General features: G+C 37.6%; 1 protein-coding gene across 1 annotated transcript in view; it reads left to right on the plus strand.

The window, feature by feature from the left end:
* Window positions 1–23437, plus strand: part of LOC126480673 (probable deoxyhypusine synthase) — a 59017-nt gene that overhangs the window by 10224 nt on the left and 25356 nt on the right. Inside the window, exons 5-7 of the mRNA XM_050103898.1 lie at window positions 3001–3219; window positions 18794–18986; window positions 19700–19803. Coding sequence (XP_049959855.1) covers window positions 3001–3219; window positions 18794–18986; window positions 19700–19803 — 516 coding nt within the window. The remainder of the gene's footprint in view (window positions 1–3000; window positions 3220–18793; window positions 18987–19699; window positions 19804–23437) is intronic.

Genomic DNA, 23437 nt, shown 5'->3' on the forward strand with positions numbered 1-23437 from the left:
ATCTCGTCACCTTGTCAACTCATATTCTGAACAATTTGTTGTGGAAGTGCCAAACTTTGGCCATGTTTTTTTGATTTTGAGAGGCCATATGACACCTGCTGGAGGACAGGTATCTTCTGTATTATGTGCGAGTGGGGTTTCACAGGCCACCTGCCCCTTTTAATCTGGGAATTTTTAAAAGACCATATTTTTAAGGTACGTGTGAGCTCAGCTCTGTCGGCCACTTTACTTCAAGAGATTGGTGTTCCTCAGGGTTCTATGCTCAGCGTCGTCCCATTTGCATAGCCATTAACCGTATTATGGACTGTCTCTTGGTAGGTATCTCAGGCACTCTTTTCATTGATGACTTTGCAATCTATCGCAGCTCTCAATGAACCTGTCTTTAGTGATGTCTTAATAATCTTCACTCGTGAAGCATCAACAGAGGCTTCCGCTGTTTCGCTGACAAGACTGTATGTGTGAACTTGTGGCATGAGTTTCTTCCCCCATCCCTAAGTCTTGGCCCATTCCTTCTTCCATTTGTTGACATAACAAAATTCTTGGGACTCACGTTTGATAGGAAATTCTGTTGGTCTTCCCCCATCTCTTACCTGGCAGCTTGTTGTACTAGCTCCCTCAGTGTTCTACCTCTTGGGGAGTGGATCAGACCATCCTCCTCTGTGTTTAACGGTCCCTTGTCTGTTTGAAACTGGATTATGAATGTATCATATATTCGTCCGCATGTCTATCTTACATTGTCTTAACAATGTCTGTGATTGCTTGATACATTTAGCACTGCAGCCTTCTATACAAGTCCAGTTGAGAGTCTTTAGCTGAGGCTGCTGAATTACCATTTTCCTACCAGCAGGATGTTCTCCTCGGTCGTTGCATAAGCCGTCATTCTTCTATGGCCGGTCACCCATCCTGTGCTACCTTTTTTGATGATTCCCTTCACTGTCAGTATGGGCTGCACCTGTGTTCTCCATTGCCACCCAGAGTTCACTTTCATTTGCTGCTTCGACAGCTTTGCTTTATGCTCCGTGCCATGTTCCCCATGGGTGTGAGCTGTTTACCACCCTTGCTTTGTGCTGCTATATGTGTTCATTTCAGACTCCATTCGCTCCCAAGGACACTACTCTGATCTGGTGTATCGCAGTGAGTTTCTTGCACTTTGCACGCAGCTTGGGGACTGTATCTTCATCTAGTTCGACGTTTCCAAAACAGGCCATGGTGTTGTGTGTGCCTTTGTACTTAGCAATGACCCTTTTCAGTATCAGCTTCTTGACCAGTGCTCAATTTTTACCGCAGAGCTCGACGCCCTTTATCAGGTCACCCAGTACATTCACCAAAATTGCTTCCAAATTGTGTCATCTGTTCAGATTCTCTGTGTTCTTCAGAGCCTTCATGTGGTGTATTCAGTCCAACCTTTAGTACAATGGATCCAAGAATGCCTCCACTTGCTGACTGTGGGGGGAGCCAATGTGTCACGTCGACATGCCAGGACATGAGGTTGCTGAAGCCACTGCAAAGGCTGCATGTCTCATCCCTCAGCCTGCTAGTTATTCTTTTCCCCTCAGATGGTCTTCATGTCACTGTCTGTTGGCATGTAGTATCACTTTGGAGTATGTAATGGTCTTCTCTCCAGGGGAACAAATTTTGGGGTATTAAGCCTCTACCAATAGCATGGTTGACTTCCTCTCAGCCCTCACATCACAAGGAGTCATTTTAGCCCAGCTGCATATAGGACACTGTTGTTTTAGTCACTGCCATTTATTAAGTGGCGACCCTGCCCCACTTTATGCCTACTGTTCTCAACCCTTGACAGTGCGACACTTTCTGATCCGGTGCCCATTTTTGAACTATTTACTTTTACATCTGTGTTGGCCGTCTGCTTTGTCATATGTTTCAGCTGATGACGTGCATTCTGTTGATTGCATCTTACTTTTTATTCGACGCAGTGGCATGGTGAAGCAACTTTGAGCCCCCCTGCGGGGACCTTTGCCGTCTCAACGATGTTTTGAGAAATTTTCCCTAGGGATGTCCTTGTCCTTAGCTGTTCCTCTTTTGAAGTTGCTTGATTGGGTTTTCACCTTTTTCACATCAGGTTTTTATTTATTACTTGTTTTTTTCTTATGTTATGATACAAGTAGTTTGTACTCTAAAATGCCAGCCAACCATAAACACGATTTTTGAACCTTCCCCATTACATGCAAATGTCACACATTGGTGGAATGATCACAGTTCATCATATTTGTCAGTTCTCAATACACCATTGTGGATCTTTGTGGAGTAATGAGTTTAAATGATCTTCATTAAACCCTGAAGGTTTCCTGATTGTGGAGAATTACCAATGTCAAAAGGATCCTTCTTAAAATGAGAAAATTATTTTCTTGCTGTGCTCTGTCCAGTGGCATTATTCTCATACCACAGCGCAAATGCTTTTAGCTGCCTCCATCACTGTCAGTCCTCTATTGAACAAAGAAAAGCATATGTCCAAAATGTTCTGACTTCTTCTCTTGGCACTCCATTTTCCAACATCCACAACTCGACTCTTTATCTTCAAATGACAGTATGTAAACTCAGATAGTAATAGTGAAAATGACAATCCATAAATAAACCCATAGCAACTGGAATACCAACATGCAAAACAAAAACACTGTGAACTTGTGCGCCAACATAATAAATGTTCTAGGTGTAGCCATATTTACAAATTAATTTGAGATTTGGATGTAAAATGATTTATTCCACATATTTACAATGTATTAAGCAAATGATTCATGGAACGTATAACTAAATAACAAGCTAAGTAACCACAAAGCACTGCTTTTCATCAGATACTTAACACAGAGGTCTTAGACACACAGGTGGTTCAATTCTTAATTTTGTTTTATTTTTACTCTCAAATTAAATTCATACACTCTTTACTTTGAAACAAAGTTTCTGTTACTTGTAACTCTTCTCTTTGTGTGCAGTGTTTTCTATGGATTATGTAAAGTAGAAGTCTTACTTCCTTTTGTGCAGGTGGACTGTGTGGTCACAACAGCTGGTGGCATTGAGGAAGATTTTATTAAATGCCTAGCACCAACATATATTGGCGATTTTCATCTAGATGGCCGCAGGCTACGTGAAAAGGGCATCAACCGGATAGGAAATCTTCTTGTCCCAAATGAGAACTATTGTCGTTTTGAAGACTGGGTGATGCCTATTTTAGACAAGATGCTGCAAGAACAAAAGGAGAAGGTTTGTAAACTGTGACAGCACAAATAATTTTGCATATTCATACATCAGTTTAATTAAGTAGTATAAAATGCTTTTATTCCCACTCAGATCTAATTATGAATTCCCTCTTTCTTTCAACTTGTCAGTTTTTCAACACAAGTTTCTTTCACAGTTCCTCTCTCTTCTTACAACCTTATCATTCACTGCTCTTCTTTTCACCTTCATTCTTTCTTTCTCTCTTGCATTGTTGTCTCTATATTCTTCAAAGGTGATGCTTTCAATGTACTCTACAGTTTTTGACTGCCAGCGGTAACACTAAAGCTAAACTTTCCAGGAGGTGCAGGATGTAGGAGAGAAGTATTCTGTATTTTAAAAGCCAGTGATGAAAAAACAGATAATTTTCTTATCAGTTTTCCTAGTGTTCAAAATGACTGCAAGGTACGATTTTATTTTCTCATTATCTTGTAAAGAATATCACTCAGATGATCATCAATCTTACTGACATACATTTCTAATATATTTTTGTAGATTTATTACCATAACATCAGTTTCTTAAAGCAGTGCAGTTTTAGCTTTATTGTCAGCAATTAGTGTAGGTAATGATTTTCCATCATAGTCAGGAAAAAAATTACAAGAACCTTGGTTCCCTCTAGGGGGAAAAAATCTGCTTTCTCTTGTTCAACCTTTCCTTTCTTTGGCAGTGAGACCTACACGTTTTACAGTTTGCTTTTGTCTCCTAGCTAGGTAGTTTCCATGCTAAAGATTAACTACAGGTGCATTGGCCCAGATTTGACTATGATCTAAAAATTTTTGAGTGAAAGACAGTCACTGTTCTGATGTCCAAAATACAGTGTGAACATACACCAACACACCACTGTAGAACCCAGTACTTGTCTACATGAACGAGTATCTCATACATCAGCCTAAGAGTGAAACAAGTGTTCAGTTCTTCATACTGAACTATTAGTAAAATGCGGGGCAACCTGGCTCCTACATTTGTGTATATCTTCTGTTATCGACTGTTTCCTTATCACACTGCCTGTTTCTTTCATTCTGTTACCATTGCAAACTCACTCTTTTGTTTTACCTGTTTACCCTTTCTATACTTCACAGCTTTATTTGAATTTTCGTTCTTCTTACCTTTGCATTATCCTTCAAAACTGCTATTCTCTTTCCTAAATCTGAGCCTATGTTCTGCCTCTAATGCTTTCATCGTAAGTTGGATGGTAAATCACAGTATTCCTTTTTTCTTTCTTTCCAGTAACCCCCCCCCCTTTTCCTTTGTGTTCTGCATATATGCAGAATCACAACATATAATTTTGCTGAAATAGTGCATGATGTATATGATGCCTTACTGTGTAATAACTGAGAGTGGCTTAAAAGAATATTCATGATAACAAAATTTCTTACATTGAAATGTTAATGGAAAAAATGTTTGTTGCCAAGGAGTCATGAACAAAACATTGATGGACTCACAAGGGTAGAGTGTCTCATTTCTTACATACAGCTTTTCTGGGACGCAATATGTGATCATGTTTGTGAAAATCTATTTGATAATAAGAGCATCTTCAGGACATTCTTTCTATCCATGAAATATATACACAATTTTGAATATGGACAACATCAGCAGTATAATGGGATGACAACAATAAACATTTCTGTTGGACCGAGGCTCAGACCTGGATCTCCTGCTTACCATTAGGCTGCCCGAGCTTGTTCCGCGATCAGACGCAAACTTCCACATGTCATCAACCATGTGTCTGCAACCTGCAATCGTACTTTCGTTATGTATATTCCCATATAGACATATGATAATATACATAAATGGGGAGCGCTCCATGTTCTGGTGTATAGAACTGAGATGTACGAGGAAATCATTCAGCTTGTCTCTTCCACGTGGCCATACAACAAAGGTGTCATTGATGTACTGGATAAAACAGGTTGGTGTCCATTGGAGTGATTCCAATAGTGGTTGGACTAAAATACGGAAACACCATGAGAAATGTGTGCTTAAACATAAATGCAGATGCTAGCCTAGACTGCAGGTGGCACCATTCTATTTGATCACGAATGACGCATGTGCAATGCCTTTGATACATTGCAAGTATGCCAGAGCTAAGCGAATGTGAAGGGGAGCAAATAGTCTTGTGGTGGGTCCTTCTGTAACCAAGGTAGCTGAAGTATTTGACGTTTGAATAGGTACCGTATTGAAGATGTGTATCACACCCAAAGAAAGTGGAAAACATCTTCTGCTAACAAAGTGCCTGTTTGCTTCTGACTAGAGTTCTTTGGCCAACGTTCGTCCGACGATTTTACTGATGTTTCGCCAGCACGAGTGGCTGGCATTGTCAAAGCTTCACCCTCCATTGCCAGTGGTGAACTGGAGCCGAACTCGTGGCCACAGATTATATGTACCTGGTGCGCCAATATCTGAGGGCTTTTCCGCTGTCATTTCCGGTGCGGTTCTCCTCTTGCTACCTGCGACGGTCGTTTGCTGCTGTACGGGAAGCCAGGATCCGTTTACCTTAGACATTCTTCTTTCTTGTTGAAGCTAATTCCGTGTTTGTGTATTTCTACAGCTTCTCTGAACAATCAGGTGTGATAGTGCTTGTCTACAGTCAGAACTTCCATGTCGGTGAATTTTATTACATGGTTAGTCTCATTTAGTGCGTACTCTGCCACGGCCGATTTCTTCACCTGCCCCAACCTGCAGTGTTGCTTACGTTCTTTGATCCTGGTGTTGATTGATTGTCCAGTCATTCTGACTTAAACCAACGGTAAAAATATATGTATATAGATTTCTATCTCTAAATTTGTGTGTGTAATGACAGGTTGAATATTAGTGATGAAAAATAGGTGTTTTGAGATAATATGTTTCACAGGTCCACATTATTACCATTGTTTAATGTGACATATTTAAGAAAGTATTCTTCATGTGTGTTACCCTTAAAATGTCCTTTGTTAAATGGTGCAGACTTTTTTAAGTTATCATTGCACATTACCTGATTAACCCCTTCAGACCTACAGCACATTATAGTGTACAAAAATTTTAAACCAAATAAATTTGCCACGAATTTGGAAAAATTAGTGTACTCTGCACAATCTTTTTATTTATTTTGAAGCCATTAATGGACCCAAAACCAACTAAAATTTTGAATTACCAAAACCCCCAAAATAGATTATTGAGATCCCATATTTTGTAGTGACCAAAGGATTTGAGTTTGTATATCTAAAATACTTGTCTCTGAAGGGGTTCAAGACCACACTCAGTGTTTTTGCCTGTTCTTTGGTTCAGACATGTCTGGCTGGTCGGATTCTTCCTCAGGATCTTTATTGGGCTAAGCATACTCTTCAGGTTTGTGAGTGAGTACATTGTTCCTGTGTGTGGTTGCATTATCTTGAAAGTTAGAATGAATCCTCCGGAAACACCAAGTGAAGACAGTACTGTATTTACTCGAATCTAAGCCGCACCTGAAAAATGAGATTCGAAATCAAGGGAAATAAAAATTCCCGAATCTAAGCCGCACCTGAAATTTGAGACTCGAAATTCAAGGGAGAGAAAAGTTTTAGGCCGCACATCCAAATCGAAACAAAGTTGGTCCATCGTAATATGAGACACAATTTAGGTTGAATGAATGACGATACAGCTACAGTAGTTTGGTTCGAGTCGTAAGTTTAGCAGTTAAGCTTTACCAGGTAGCCATTTCTATGCGTCAGGCCCGTATTTATACAGGTACCCTTCCTTTCTCACGTGCTTCGTCTGGTTTGAATCGATTGCTTATTTTTCTTTTTCTTTGATCTGATAAGTGCTGTTCTTTTTGTTATAGGTGTTTACGTCACTCTAAGCTGAAAATGCGTTATTGTACTGTGTCATGCATTGTTTGTCGCATTCTGATAATGTGTGTTTACGACCTGTCGCCGATCGCAGCATGGCTTCTTTTGTGCGCGCTACCGCTGCTTACGATAAAAAAGAGGAATTGTCTCATTAGCGAAACAATGGCAAGAGACTGCTATTTGTTGTTACTTACACTGCTGCTTTCTTTGATAATGATCAAGGACCAAATAATAGACTGCGTATGATAGAAGATGTTCTGAACGAGAGTTAGCTAAAATTTTTCGCTGTTTGAAAATCTCTGCAGACGCCTCTTTTGTACATTACATTCTGCACAGAAATTAGTCGTCTTAGATTTAAAAATCTAGTCAATTGCCGTGCTTCATTTGTGACTGTATCACTATTAGGCATAAGAATAATATGAATATAAACATGACATGATATGTATATTCTTCCGCGTTTGCTGTTGTCTCACCCTAGTTTCGTAGTTTATTAGGCAGACAGGATTTAAATGAGATAGCAGCAAATACGAAAGAGTACATGGCAAAATGTTTATATTCATATTATTCTTATGGTGAAGAGTATACTGCATGTGGTTCTCAATTCATAAAAGTTTGTATTAGCAACCATCTCTTCTCACAGGTAGGAAAAAATTCAGAACGTAGAGTTGGCCATATTGACAAACATCCCAAACAGTCTTGCCAGTCGGATTTTCATAGTACATTGAAATGCTGTTACATTCGAAAATGAACAATACGCAATTTGTATTTACTTTGTTGGATAATGTATGAAAATGCAGTGGTCGAAACTCGAGGCGGAGAAAAAAGGTCGTCTTCCACCTTTTTTTAAACTTATTTACTGACTCAGAGGTTTTGGCGCCAGTATTTATCTTTGTGCCTGCAAAGCATGCCTGTGTAGCGCTACATACATTCGACGGCAGAAGTTAGTTGTGGCGGCACCTACCAACATTTTTCAGAACTTCCGCTTACTTTGCACTTGATTCTAAGCCGCAGGCAGTTTTTTGGATTACAAAAACCGGGGCTTAGATTCGAGTAAATACGGTATTCCAACTACCAGCTAAAAGGAGGACACTGCTTGATAGTGTCCGGGACAACCTCGGACTTTGGAAATCATGGGTCTGTTGGGATACCCTGGCAAAGTGAAAGTCCATATTACAAACATTAACAGCACACCAGGATTCAACAGTCTAATAATTCAGCAGTCTCGAAAAATTGCTTGTAGAAACTACCTAGAATGGATTAAAACCATACTACTGTTCTGGCACTGGAGTCTTCACTTTGAGGGTGTGTCATTAAAGAGTCTCTCATGATTTGAATAAGGGAACCTCTGATCAATTGTGATAGTGCCTGCATCCATAGCAAAGTTAGGGAACCAACACACTAATTACAAAGAGGAAGGGAGTATCTGACAATGAACTGACATCAGAGACAGGCAAAGCAATGGCATGAACCACACACAGTGACGTGTCAGTGGGAAGAAGACCTTGGATGTGCCCTCACCCCTGGGCACAGACAGCGGTAGCATTTCGGAGGGAAGGGGAAAAGAGATAAACATGCTGTGGTAGCTCATAGGCAATCTTGATGAGGGCAATGGGTTTGCTCACTGAAATATTGTGCCTGTTGGACACTGACATCTGGCTGTTGTGTAGGTACATGGTGGACACCCCCCCCCCCTCCTCCCTCCCCGCCCCTCCGATGTGGTAAAGATAAAATTTATTAAAAACAAAAATGAAACAGCGATCGACCATAAGTGTCAGCAAAGACATTAATTATGAATGCGCGGATAAATGAAAAAAAATAAAATAAAATAAAATCATCAACCACTTTTCTTTGTACATTATTTTGTTGCTGACACTCTCGTATATAGAAGTTCTGTTAAGACGTGCTGCTCGGAGTATGACGGGCTACAAGTGTTTTGTATCATATATGTTTCAAAATAAGAGAAGACTTGATATCAGTATTAAGTATTTTTATTGAATTGAAGTGGAACCAAGTAAGGAGGATTTTCTTAATTTTGACACGCACTGGTGTCCTTGAAGTCGGCTGCCTGCATCTACAATTGAAATGTAAGAGAGGAAGTCCGAATAGCCCAAATTTGTACATGCAGAACATTTCTAATAATTCATTTGTATTATCATTTAAATTTTTCTGTCCACCCATATATATATATATATATATATATATATATATATATATATATATATATATATATATATATATATATACACACACACACACACACACACACACACAAAACTGGCGACCTGAGTGGGACGACTTCAGGCCACTGGTTGTAAGTAGGGTTTGTTAACTATGTTGTAGTAACAAATTTTTGTGTCATTGTTATTGGTCATAAAAGCTAATTGTCTGTATTTTCTGTTTCCAATCGCGGAGAGCATGTAAAGCAAAGAGGCAAAAATTGAGGAGAAAATTTTGGAAAGGAATAAACATTGGACACAGGTTATGTAAAATTTTTCCATAGTAAGCCGTTTTGTTCGGCGCAGCAAAGGTAAGATGGCTACGCAAGTTGCTTGCATGGTTACGCTTGGTAGCGCCTCTTTTGATGTAGGTAGAAACCTTTTCCACGTTATTCCCTTTCTTGAATTTTATGGTAGAAAATTTACAGGAATTTTTCAGTGTGTGATGCATTGCTGGTAAAACTTACAGAATTGTGACACAATAGCGTGCGCATCATAAAAGATGTAAAACAGGCTTTGACATCGTGTAAATTACAATAACAAGTGTAATAATTAGCATATGAAATTTTTAACATTTTTGTGAAATTTTTATTTTTGCATATTCATACAACATGGCAGAAAAATATGTTCATTGTTGATAGCAATAGCGAAAATGCAACCAGCCAAGATGGCGTAGAATTGTGCGAGCAAACAATTGAAGTTCAGGTGCCATGCATGCCTACTGCAGAAAGTTTAAGTAGGTCAGAGATGAGTGTCGCAGGTGTGACAAATGATAGTGATGCTCCACAACAGAATAACCTTGACGACAGTGTTTACAATTGACAAAACAATGTCATGCATCTCCCAGAGAGTTATACCGCTCATGAATGAAACATTGGAGAGCAATACAAATATGACTCTTGATAACACATTATAAACACCATTTGTTCACTACACAAATATTAACTTCGAAAGTACAGCTGACAGTAACCACAGCAGTACAACTGAAGCACTGCTGTGGCAGTTATTATCTAACATAATCACGAAATTTGATGGTATGAACACCAATCTCAGTAATATGAAACACAATATGAACACCAATTTCAGTGCTATGAAACAAAATATTAATGCAAAAATTGATAGTTAGACACACAATCTGAAGACCGTCACACAAGATCTAAATATAATGAAACAAGAACGAAAACAAGTATTCAAGGATATGCAAGACACGGTCTCACAGAAATTCAGTGACTTAGCCAAAAATGTTTGCACTGAAATAGACTAAAAATTGAATGATATGAAAAAATAAGTAAAGCATGAAGTACTTTCTGAAGTTAAGAGTAACATTACGGAGTTAAAACAGAAAGTAGATTCTTTTAATGACCATAATGATCTAGTAGAGCAACAGATAAAGAAAATCACATACGCAAGTACAAATATCGAAATCACACAAAACCAGTTGTGTTCGACACTAATAAGGGCAACCACTGTCACACTAAATACAGACTATGAAGGTGTACCTCTAGCTGTAAAAAGCTTACTTTATGGGTAGCAACATTAGAAGTTGACTCAGCATGTGCTAAGAAGGAGAGAGAGAAGATCAAAGAAAATCTTGAGTGATATCATTAGCCAAGCTGAGCAGGTATGTTAGATAAGGATAATACCATTGCAGAGAAGTTAGTAACTGATTGTAAGTTATACACAGATGTAGTAGAAAAGGCTATTCAGAAAAAAGAAAATGAAACAGTGAACAAGGTAAACATCAATCTACAAGCCCGGAAGATAGGATCCACAATCTTTTAGAAGAAAATATTACCAGATCTCGAAATATGCATGTAAACAATACAAGGCAACAGTGAACAAACCTCAACCTGTTGGTATTTATCCACAAATTGTCACGAGTCCCACAGGAGGTACCAGTGACAGTTATAGAGTGCAAAATGTAAACATACCCATAACTCCGATACCTGAACAATTACCAACTGGAATTACAGGTAACAACAACATAAATATGACTGAAAATGCCACTTGTCTACCAACTATTTTTGCAGACAAAAGTGTGCTGAGACATTGGCAGTTTCCTACATGCACTACTGAAGGTAAAATAATGAATCTGGTAGTATTTATCAGTTCTTTTCATCGTGTATTTCCCCTCAACTGGACGGAAGCACAGAAAATCAGATGTGTCTTGGATATATGCAAGGTGACGTTCTTTTATGGCAACTGAAGTGGCCGAACATTACAGCAGTTACATCCAATTTGAACGAGCTTTCCTCGACAAATACTGGTCGGAGGCAGTGCAAGACAGACTCAGATGCGAGATTTTCAATCCCGCACCATTCAATGGCAAATACGATAGTCTATGTGGATACTTTGAAAAATACCTGAACAAGACACACTAGTGGACAAATCCAACATCGCAGGTGTTAAAAATTTTGAAAAGTCGTTTACCATCGCACATTAGAGAAAAATTAGTCACAACACCAGAGCACGGCACTGAATATTTTCTGTCAGTGCTTGATTCTATCGACTTGATCTTTGAGGAAAGACCTGTACCCAATAGAGCAACAGATAATCAGGCCCAACAACAATATAGTTATGTAAATCAGTCAGTAAAATTTGGTGTAAACGCACAGCAAGGATGGTATACACAACAGCAAAGTTACATACCCAGAGGTAACAAGTACAGTATTGGGAATGGAAAAAACAAATGATTTAAAAGAAATATTCAAAACAAAGGGGTAATTTCAACGAATGAGAGAATTACAATCCACCATCACAAGGCCATTAGCCAAAAATGAACAGAAACAGTCAGCTGCAGCAGTGGCTGACGCGTGACAACAATGCCATGTCTTAAACGCTGTACCCCAGCCAACGTTTGGGCAGCAAAATAATGGCACAGCAGCCCACGGCACAAATTGGTGAAGTACCGACACAGTGCAACTAACTGAAATTACTCCAAGTAATGAATTCAGTCACACTACAGTCGGAAAACACCATTCGGTCATAGTTAACCCCAGGCTATTGACCTCTCAGGAGATGGGGGCATGCTTGTTCCAGATGCGAGAAGAATAAGAAGAAGAAGGTAAAGAAATACTCAAGGTCATCAGTTTTGCTGGTTGCACATTATCAACAAGCAGAAAGATCGTACTCTGTGTCAGAATTGGAAAGTTTAGCTGTAATATGGACATTTAAAAAGTTTGAATATTTTTTGTGGGGTAAGAATACTACAGTTTACTGTGACAATCAGTCACTGTCATTTCTTTTAACATGTAAACTATTGCACCATAGATTAGTTTGATGGTGTCTATATTTACAAGAATTCAGTTTCGAGATATTTATATCAAAGGAAGTCGGAATGTTATTGCAGGTGCCTTGTCTAGGTTATCACAAGGTTTAGACGAATTTAGTGAATTAACAGAGCAAGATGCAGAAATCAAAATGTTATTAATGCAAGATACAACACAACAGTCTGATTACCATAAGTTTTATAAGCAAATGAAAATTATACAACAGCAAGATTGTAGATGGAGTAAAGTCATGCAAAACCTTAAGCAAGATGAAGGTGGAAAGGTAAGTAAATGGTATCAGCAGTAAAAGGGCATTTTGTATCATAGGAAACATGAAAAATTTGATCAATGGTGTGTGTGACACACATTTGAAGTATGGAGACATTGTGGAGTAGGCAAATGTACTGAAAAAATTGCAGCACTTTGTTATTTTACAAATTTGAGAAGGCGAGTCGTACAGGTATTAAGAAAATTTGCAATATGTCAAAAATCAAAACAGTCCAATGTGTCAAAATATACTGAGCTACACCCAATACTCACAAAAACCCCTCTAAATGTAGGATCTCTGGACGTAGCTGGTCCATATCCAAGAAGTAGAGGATGAGTAAGATATATAGTAGCACTATACGATATTTTCTCAAAACCTATCAAAATGTATACCATTAAAAATGCAACAGCCACAAATATCAGGAAAAGAATTGAGGGAGACTATTTTAGAAGAGTAGGTAGACCAAAGGTACAACTAACTGATAATGCTTCATATTTTCTTGGGCAAAAGTGGAAACAATTTGTGACCTCACAGGGCATAAAACGTGTATTAGTAAGCTTCTTTCACCCAGAAGCAAGTCTAGTAGAACAAGACTTTAAAGAATTTAACCAGTTTATTAGGACATACAACCCTCAAAAACATACCCAATGGGTAGAATACGTAACTCCCTTCATGAAAGTTGTTAATAAACTTCCACATTCTTCAACAGGTTTCACACCTAATGAATTGATGTTCCACACAAAACAATGAAATGAGTGGGAGTCGCCCATACAAAAGGTACCCACTACAGAAATGACACTACAAGACAAAATTAAACAAGCCATGGTTACAATAGAAAACAGGGCGGAGTATATTAAGAAAATTTATAATAAACTGAAACATGTTGCATATTTTTTGAAGGGCAACATGTCCTCTTACGGACGCACCCTAAATCGACAAAATTTGGCCAACTGAATAAGAAGCGGCAATTACTCTATTCATGACCATATGTAATTTCCGAAATACCATATCTTTTTACATACAGATCAGTCTATAAGAAAACAGGGAGAGACAAGGGTCTCCACCCTGACAAGGATATAAAAGCTTTTATAGAATGAAGAAGCTAAGTAGCATTTTTTCTTTCTATCATAAGATAATTTTACATAGTGTACATAACTCTAAATGTAATTTTTTTTCTGGAGTGTATTTTAAGATAAAGTAATGTGTATAGTCATAAGTAATTCTTTTGATTTGCACACGAAGGCATAAAATTGACAACAATGAGAAGTAATACACCACTTCATGCGAAGTGAAAGAATAAATAAAATTAGCATCATCACTGTGCAGAAGAACAGAATTACGTTGGGAGTAGCAAGTACCAAATGAAGAAACGAGCCACACCTCATAATAAGGATATTTATACAAAAGTCATAAGGCAATGAAAAATAAAAATAATCATTGTTGCAATATATCTCCATGACATTTATCAGTACCTATTCACTGCAGAGCACACACAAACAATTTAAGCATGTGATTTTACGAAAACCAATTAATTTTTATTGTGTCACATGAAATCTTGAATAATTACATTTCCAGGTATTCAAGAAAGATAAGTCTACGAGGTTGAAACTTCTTCATATTTCACACTAAGCTACACGTGAATTGAAGTAAGCAGCACTAATGCATGAAGAAACAATATGATACTACGTGACTGATTAGTCAGTACACATTATTTCCATGAAATAATAGTTCCTTGACAACTAGTCCATGACTCTATGAGTAATATTTCCTCATAAATCCTTGCATCAGTAGATGAGTATTTCCTTTCTTCCCTCCCAAACAAACGAGGTGCCACCAAGTGTAGTTAGGCCAGTAATGCATGATGTTTTACTCTTGTTTCAAATGTTTTTCTCCGTCCTCTACCTAAAGAAGAAATGAGCTCCCATAAGTGATAAAAGCTATAAAACGAAGCATAAATATATCATATGTTTGTATTGTACATAACAATGTGTTATGTAAATAATTTGTATATGTGATGTGAACAAAGATAAGTTAAAACTAACACACAACTGTAATAACAGAACCCAGTTAATGAAAAATTTGACATTTTAAAACTTAAGAAATTTATGTTCATAATATAACCAATGGATAGTCTGTCAGCCATATGTATAAGCTATCATGTTATGTATATTGTTGTAACTCAATATTTGTATGAATTTTCATTGGAAACCAAACTCCATGTGAAGGAATGAACTTTAAAGACAAGCAATTTATACAATGTTTTGGACAGCTATATGTTTCTTTCAACAAGTGGACGGTCATGTGTGGTGACATTAACATAAGTGTGCGAGGAAATAAATTCTGAGTATCGTGCCTCACAACGCTTGATACATTAATAAGTGAACTATAGTTGTTCGAGCCAGTACTTACCTCGTCGATGGATGCTGTTGGCCAGGGTTCTCTCAGCTGAAAATGTGAGTACAGTGGGTAATAATGACGCCCTTGGTGTAAAAATGGAGATCTTCGGCCACAGCATTGGATTTTGAACAGTAAGTACACACCCATTGCACCCAGAATGAAGACAAATGCCATGGCAATTCTTTAATATGTGGTACTCAGGTGAAAGTGTGACGCTCAATGTGAAATCAACACTAAGAAAACAAGTCCGACGGTAGCATCTAACATGTTGACCTTTAGCGACTAGTTCTTAGCCGCCAAATCTGTCAGTGCACAAGCGCGAAACCCAGCAGTGAGGCCGAAGCAAACTGTACATTATTGTCAGCGTGCTAAATTCAAATATGTAATGGACTATCATATTATGTATATAATCTTTTAATTTCTTGTAGAACTCTAACATACATAGGATAAGATGACATATCCATTCCATTAAATAAAAGAGAAGCCAACAAATAAAGGGCGTCGACCCCTATTGGCGACTATTAATTTAAGTTATGCACATACAAAAACACTGTTCGTCTCCATACCATATCAACGTACAGTGTGGGGGCAATTGTGTAGGCACATGGTGAAAAACCCCGGTGACATGGTAAAGTTAAAGGTTATTAAAAACAAAAAATTAAAGATCAATTCACCATAAGAGTCAGCAAATACATTAATTATGAATGCACGGTAAGATGCGGACAAATGAAAAAAAAATCATCACTCATTTTTCTTGGTACATGATTTTGCTACTGACACTTTCGTGTATAGAAGTTCTGTTAAGATGTGCTGCTCGGAGTATGACGGACTACAAGTGTTTTGTATCATATATGTTTTGAAATAAGAGAAGACTTGATATCAGTATTAAGTATTTTTTTTATTGAAGTGGAACCAAGTAAGGAGGATATTCTTATTTTTGACACACACTGGCGTCTTTCAAGTCACCTGTCCCTACAATTGAAATGTAAGAGAGGAAGTCCGATTAGCCCAAATTCTTACATCCAGAACATTTCTAATAAAGCAATTGTAATATACTTTAAATTAATTTTTTCCATTCACATATGTATACTTATTATTCTCTTTTTTTACTATAACACAGTCACCCCTGAACTATTTCGCCTTGAATTACTCTAAGAGGAGCTGTAGAACCAAATCACATACCACTACAAGGTGAAGATATATCACAGCATGAAAGGACTTAAGCTGCACAGCCAAGGGAGCTGTTAGCAGAGTGCCTTTACATTCCTTATGAGCAGCTGTGAAGAATGAGTAGTGTCGAACTTCACCAAGACCTATCATATTGGCTCACAGGCAGCCAGAAGAATCAAGAAACATGCTAGCATAGCCATTGTATGGGAAAAAGTACACGTTGTTCACTGGTTCTTGGGTTCAACTAACAAAGATCTATTTAAACTGCATTTACAGCTGCCAACCAGTTCAGTTCCTGGCAGTGGGAATGGATTGATGGAGTCACATGGGCCACAACAGATTCTGCAGAAAGGAAGTCTATTGGGCATCAAACATCAAAATTTGAGCATATATCAGAGAAACAAGTTTCTGATAGTCCCTGCAAGGCTATCATCAATCTCATTGCAAAGAATCTGGATGAGGGTGCTGTTTCAGTTCTGATGAAAGTACTTAACTTTGCACTCACTCCTAAATCTGCACCTATCATAGACGATATCAGCGCAGGGGAACAGGCAAATGCATGATTTCGACTTGAAGCAGCTGAAGAAAAATATCATGAAACCTGTTGTGCTCTCAGTGAAACAAAACCTGTGAAACTGAACATCTCTAGCATAGAGAGAGCAGCCATATGTGAACTAAATGAAGATACTGTGGTCTTCCTGGCTGAAAAAGATGAAGCAAATGTAGACCTGTCTCACCTGGATTATTTTACAAAGATGTGGGGCTTCTAGAAGTCATAGCATACCAGAAGATCAACACTTATCGTACCAAGGGAGTGAAGAAAAAGACTTAAAGAATCTGGATTGTAGGTGAAATTATTAAGAAGCTATGACAGAGAGCTCTGATTTCACAAACAACTTATCAACTTCCGAAGGTTCATAAAGATGGGGTGCATTTATGCCCATAGTTAGCAACATTGGTGCCCCATCCTACCAACCAAAAACCCAAAGGATATACTTAGCCCTCACGTCTGAAGATGCTCATGTCATATTCGTTACTCAGTGAATTTTGTTGGATGCCTTAAGAACTTCAAGCTTAAAGATACAGGCATCCTTGTGAGCTTTAACATTGCGTCTTTTTTTCACCAGATTGCTAGTAGATGAATCTTTTTAACTTGTTGGCCAGAAGTTTGAAATGGAGACAAAAACCATATTAGGCATGTCTTAAGAGAAGGAAGGAGATATATCCACTGACTGACTTTGGAGACGAGCAGAGCAACAGCAGAAATGCTGCCAGCACAAGTCTATGGGCACAAGCTGCAGACAGAATGATGTTTTAATGAGAGGATGGGAGTAAATGTTGGATGTCAAAGCACTACGCTAGCTCCTAAGGAGTCAGTTTGTCATTGCACCTAATGATGGCAACTTGGTCACTTGCCAAAATATTGTGCCCGTTGTACACTGACATCTGGCCGCTCACCAGTGAACTATTTTGTTGCATGTGCTATTTGCTTATCAGATATGCCTGGATCTACCCACTCCCTGAGAGATGGAATACTGTTATCTCTTTTTATGTATCTTACATCAGTTATAAAAATTCCTCATCTGTTCTCCATGAATTACTGTTCCTCATACTGTATCCAACATGAAATCATTTTTGCTTACCGTATTGGCACCAAAAGCTACTTCTGTTAAGTAAACTCTTTTGCCAACTTGTTTTTAGACCTTTTTGTATTCTGTGCTGGATTTTCTTTTTAAGCTTTATATATTTTTGTTTAGTACACTACCTCTACCCTCATCTTACTTTCCATTTTTGGAACCAACATTCTTGTCTCCTCTTCCCCTCTTGATAAATTCTGTACAAACTGTCTCCACTTAAAATTTATTGTTATCCCAGTTTCCACCACTCCCCAGACTTTTCTATTAGAAAGGCCTGTAGTTCTGCAGCCTGTGTTGAAACATTCCTATATTTCACAGTGTTTATGAATTTCTTGTATTTCTCCCAACCTAGCATTTTGCGGTTGTATTTTCACATTGCACACTTCTGTATTCTCTTGGCCCCAAATGTAAGTGAAGTTGTTAAGTACCAGCCTTTTTATAATGAACATAATTGATAGCAGCACAGTGATTGCATGCAGTGCTAACTCATTTTAGCACTTGTTAGCATCTACCATTTCATTGATCACAGATTTTTTTTTATTTTTTATTTTTGTTATTTTGTATCACTTCTGTTGTCTGTCAGTGGATGACACCATCTGAGGCAGTGGAATTTTGTTTGTTAATTCTTCTTCTTTTATTTCTTGTTGTACACATTTATTGTCAAATAAAGTTTCTTCTCTTGAAATATTTTTAAATGTGTTGCCTGATGAGTTTATTCATTTGTCTATATAATTCAGGGATGTCAGGGTTCCCTGCCTGACTTAGAATAAAGATGTTATGTCTAGATGTACTTTGTGTTTTTAGGGTACTCTATGGACACCATCCAAAATGGTTGCAAGGCTAGGGGAAGAAATTAATAACCCTGATTCTGTATATTACTGGGCAGCCAAAAACAAGATTCCAGTATTTAGCCCAGCTCTAACTGATGGAAGCCTTGGTGATATGATGTATTTCCATTCGTATAAGAATCCTGGACTTGTCTTGGATATCGTTCAAGGTACCATTACACAAATGAGGAAGTTAAGCATGACTGCATTGAATTACAATATTGGCATGTAGAAGACTTTCTTCCTCTCAGCTCATGATGTCTGGAATTTTTCTATTTTCTGTCAACCTGGCTAGCATCCCACCCGTAAACAGACCTCTTGTTTGTATGGAATATGTTCATAATATTACTTGAGATGACAAAACTATGTGATGCACACTTGGCAAAAATTAAATTTTTTATCTGAGTTACAATTGGAAAATCTTTTGAACCGGCAACATTTGGAGCAGGGCTGAAGTAAAAAAGAGTAAATACTGTCACTCTAGCTTTTGAAACTATGTACAAAATTCAGTAATCAGGAAAATAGTGAACTATAACTTAGTATGTTTGTTTTCAGTTTGATTTCTAACTTTATTTTATGTATCTCAAACACTCCACCATTTTTAAATATGAAATGCTACTTACTGATTTTGTTGTGTAACTGTCACAGAATAAATGCTTGTATTTTTAGCAAACTAAGCCTTTAAGTGACGAGTTATAAGAAAACAATGCCTTATCTATTATACTCTTCTTATTACCTTAGTATGAGGTTAGAGTATGGGACTAAAGAAGCTATATAGAGTGTAAAATAACATTTCCATGTTCATACAAACCTATTTTTCAAATTTTATTTCCCCCTCAAAAACATACATTTTAATATTAACCTGTCTTTTTGCTTGATGCAGATCTTCGTCGGCTGAACACAATGGCAGTTAAGGCTGCTAACACTGGAATGATCATAATAGGAGGTGGTGTTATTAAACATCACATCTGTAATGCTAATTTGATGGTAAGTCATATAAAGTGCATCAAAGTAGATTGTGTGACAAGGAATGAGGGAATCCATTTACTAATTGTTAAAATAAAAATTGTCAACTTCATTACATTATTGTTGGCCTACTGTGTATAGTATGTTTGCATTAGGCAGTCACAAATTGGAAGGCAAGTAAAAAAGAACACCATTTGTAAAGTAATTCTTTATGCTGAAAAATGTGGTAACAGAAGGCAGGATAAGAGTTCATTGGAACTGAGTGTGACATTTGCTTATGGAAGAAACAGAATTGGCAGTATTTATAACTAGTATTACTAGAAAGAAATTCACTGGCTCCCACAAAGGAAAACATCCTGACATTGAAGTAAAAGTTTCGTAATTCATCCATGAAAGGAGAAAGAAGGGGGAACCTGTAACTAGTGACATTATAAGAAACAAAATAAAAGAGGTATATACTGTTCTTAATATACTGACGCACGAGATTAAAGCTAGCCTAGGAAATGTTGATCCCTCTATGACACTGTACAACAGTATGCCAAAAGTTTCCTCAGAATATTGAGAAAAAATGTTAAGAAATTCAATGGTATGTCACCACATTTCGACAAGAGAAGAATTTTTTGATGGGCCAATTAGGCAACACTGATGAGATGCCAGTTTGGTTCGATATGTCACATAATTACACAGTTGATGAGAAGGGAACAAAGGAAGTTACCATCAAAACATCAGAGTGAAAAAACAGTGCATAACTATAATGCTGGGAATCACAGCATATGGGAACACACTTCCACCTTTCTTAAACTTCAAACAGAAAAGAAGCCCCACAACCCCTAAAAATGAAAAGTTCTTCCCAGATGACATCATTGTTAGAAATGAAGAGAAGGGATGAATGACAAACTTTAATGCTTGACTGGCTCCGAAACATGTGGAAATTCTGTCGTGATGGGCTTTCCAAACTTACCATCAACACATTGTCAATGAATTTCACAGTCATCTGATTGATGACATAAAAAAGAAGATCCACAGACTAGGCAGTGACCATGTTGTTATTCCTGTAGGAATGACTTCTGTTACGACTCCTGAACATTAGTATAAATAAACCTTTCAAACGTTACATTTAGGAACAGTATGAAAAATGGTTTCATGAACCAAACTGTGATGTTACTCCAACAGGAAAAATAACTGTGCTGCTCGTCACATTATTGCAGACTGGATTTCAGCCTGTCTGGAAAAGCATAAACAGGCCAATGATTGTAAAATCATTCAATAAATGCTGTATTTCAAATACTGTGGAGGCAGTGAAGATGTATTATGGAGCACACAGAAGATGATGGGGAAAGAGGAAACAAATCTGTTTATGATGTAGACTCCTCTGAACTTACCAGTAATGATGACATTGTGAATAATGATGAGTAATGCTTGTAATTTATGGTATGTTTGTTTGTATGTCATGTAGGTAATCAAGTTAGGCATTCTTTTTGAATAATGATTGTGTCATTTAACAATGGTTCACTTAAAATTGCTCTTGCTTTGATAGTTTATGTGTACATCCATTGTTGTGTAAAATGAATTTAGCCTTCCAGTGATGCGCCAACAAACTGCTTTCTATGATTTTAATGTTTAAAATTGGCATGCACATCACATTTGATGGTGCATTATATTCGCATAAATACGAAGTGTTAAAATTTAAAGAAAGAAGTGGGAAATAACTGTGGACTGATTGCTCAGATTCAGATTCCAAAATACAAATAATGAGTTGCAGGCAATTGAAAAGACAGTTACGGGTACTAAAAGTCAAAGGAACAAAACTGTACAACTGTAGCAAGGAGTGAAATATACAGGTACTGGATGGTGGAAATGGCACCCTTCCTGGCTCAGAAGAGGCAAGGCTGCGCAATAGGAGTGCAAAGTAACCAGTGGCAGTCACCTGATATTCAAATTCCAGGGTACTACAGTAGTAATCATGACACAGACAAACCAAAGCCTGGAAATAAATTGGAAGATGTACAAGAAAACAAAAAAGGAAAAGTAGATAGGTAAAAGGGAAGCCAGTAAATAGTAAGGTATAATAGTAATTGAGGTAAGGTAATTTTAAAGCGGGAGAAATCCATTGATAAACTACTCATATATAAAAGTTTTGCAGCACTTGCATATCTTCAAATTTGTCTGAGCTTAAGTTCAAGGTGAACAGGGAATGACAGAATAAGCCATCAATATAAGCAAATGACTAAACTATCACCCAATCCCAGTTTCAGATTGTCTATCAAAAGGCTTCCAGGTGCAACAAAAATTTGGTTTTAAGTATTCCATATAATTATTGACCAAATTTATAAATTTAAAATGCTATTAATTTAATCATTTTTCTAGTTGTTGAGCTGTGAGGCGGGGGGTTACACAGCAGGGGTATTAAAGCTAAAAACAGTGTGTCTTGAGGCAGCATGGCTCACGGCATGCAAATTATCCAGTTTACATTCAAACAGTATTTGAGAATGAGAGCACTTTATGGGTTTCAACATATTTTACACATAATTTGAAACATTTTCAAAACTTCTTGCTGACACCTCCTGCCCCCCCCCCCCCCTCTCCTCATCCTTCTCCCCTTCCTCGTCTATCTCTCCCCCCTCCCCCCCCCCCCCCCACACACACACACCCATACACATACACACAAAATAAAGAAAGAAAAAATTTTATCACTTACTACATTTTCCCAATTGATGTAGTAAAACCTCAGCTCCAGGCATGAAATTTTAAATTATTACTCTTCCACTTCTATAATCAAGCTGCTGAAAAACAACATGTGACAGCCAGGGACTTTGTTGCCAGTGCTACTACACAGCTGTTTGTTGGGATTTGTTGCCAATGTTACTACGCAGCTGTTTGTTGTTAAACCGTGTCGATCACTCATTGGTAGACCAAATGCAACCTTGAGTTGTAGGGGTGGCAAATGGTGCCTGTCACCATGGCAATGTTTACGAATTCCAAAGTGCAGATTGGCAGTAGAGTGTCACCTCTACACAATGTGCTCCACATGCATGAAGTGTCAGAGATGTTTTTCCGGCAGCCTCGCTATAACTCTGTTCGCACTTTCGCAGGCAATATCCACACATGATTGTGCCTTCAAAATTATGTAACTGAATGTCACATAGTTCATGAGCTAAGTCATAAACATTGAGATGTGTGAAAAACTACAACAGCTTTCCTTAAAACAGAGCTCAAATTACCCAAACTACACTTGTCTAGTGTTTTGTTAATGAGAGCACTTGGGAACTTCCAGCAAACCTAAAACTTAATTTCAAGCCTTTTGTAAACTTTTTCTCACATACAGCATCACAAAATAATGAAGGAAACAGTTTATAACTTATTAAATGTTCATTGTTCATGTGGTAAAACTTCAGCATCGAGTGTGACATTTTAGTTTTTTACCAGTTTTGGTTTTGAGTTTTTCATTAGTTTGTGGATGCATAATCTGAAACTAATAAAACCAACATAATTATGGTTTTTCATCTTCATCCATAAAGATTTTACATGCTTAACATCAAATATTTAATACATTAACTCATTTGTAAAGTAATCAGACGTGTGAAGATATGTTACACATAGGATATCTATTCTTTAAAGAATTGCTGGTAGGGGGTTACTGATACATGAAACAAAA

The sequence above is a fragment of the Schistocerca serialis genome, chromosome 5 (genome assembly GCF_023864345.2).
Source record: "Schistocerca serialis cubense isolate TAMUIC-IGC-003099 chromosome 5, iqSchSeri2.2, whole genome shotgun sequence".
Taxonomy (NCBI): domain Eukaryota; kingdom Metazoa; phylum Arthropoda; class Insecta; order Orthoptera; family Acrididae; genus Schistocerca; species Schistocerca serialis.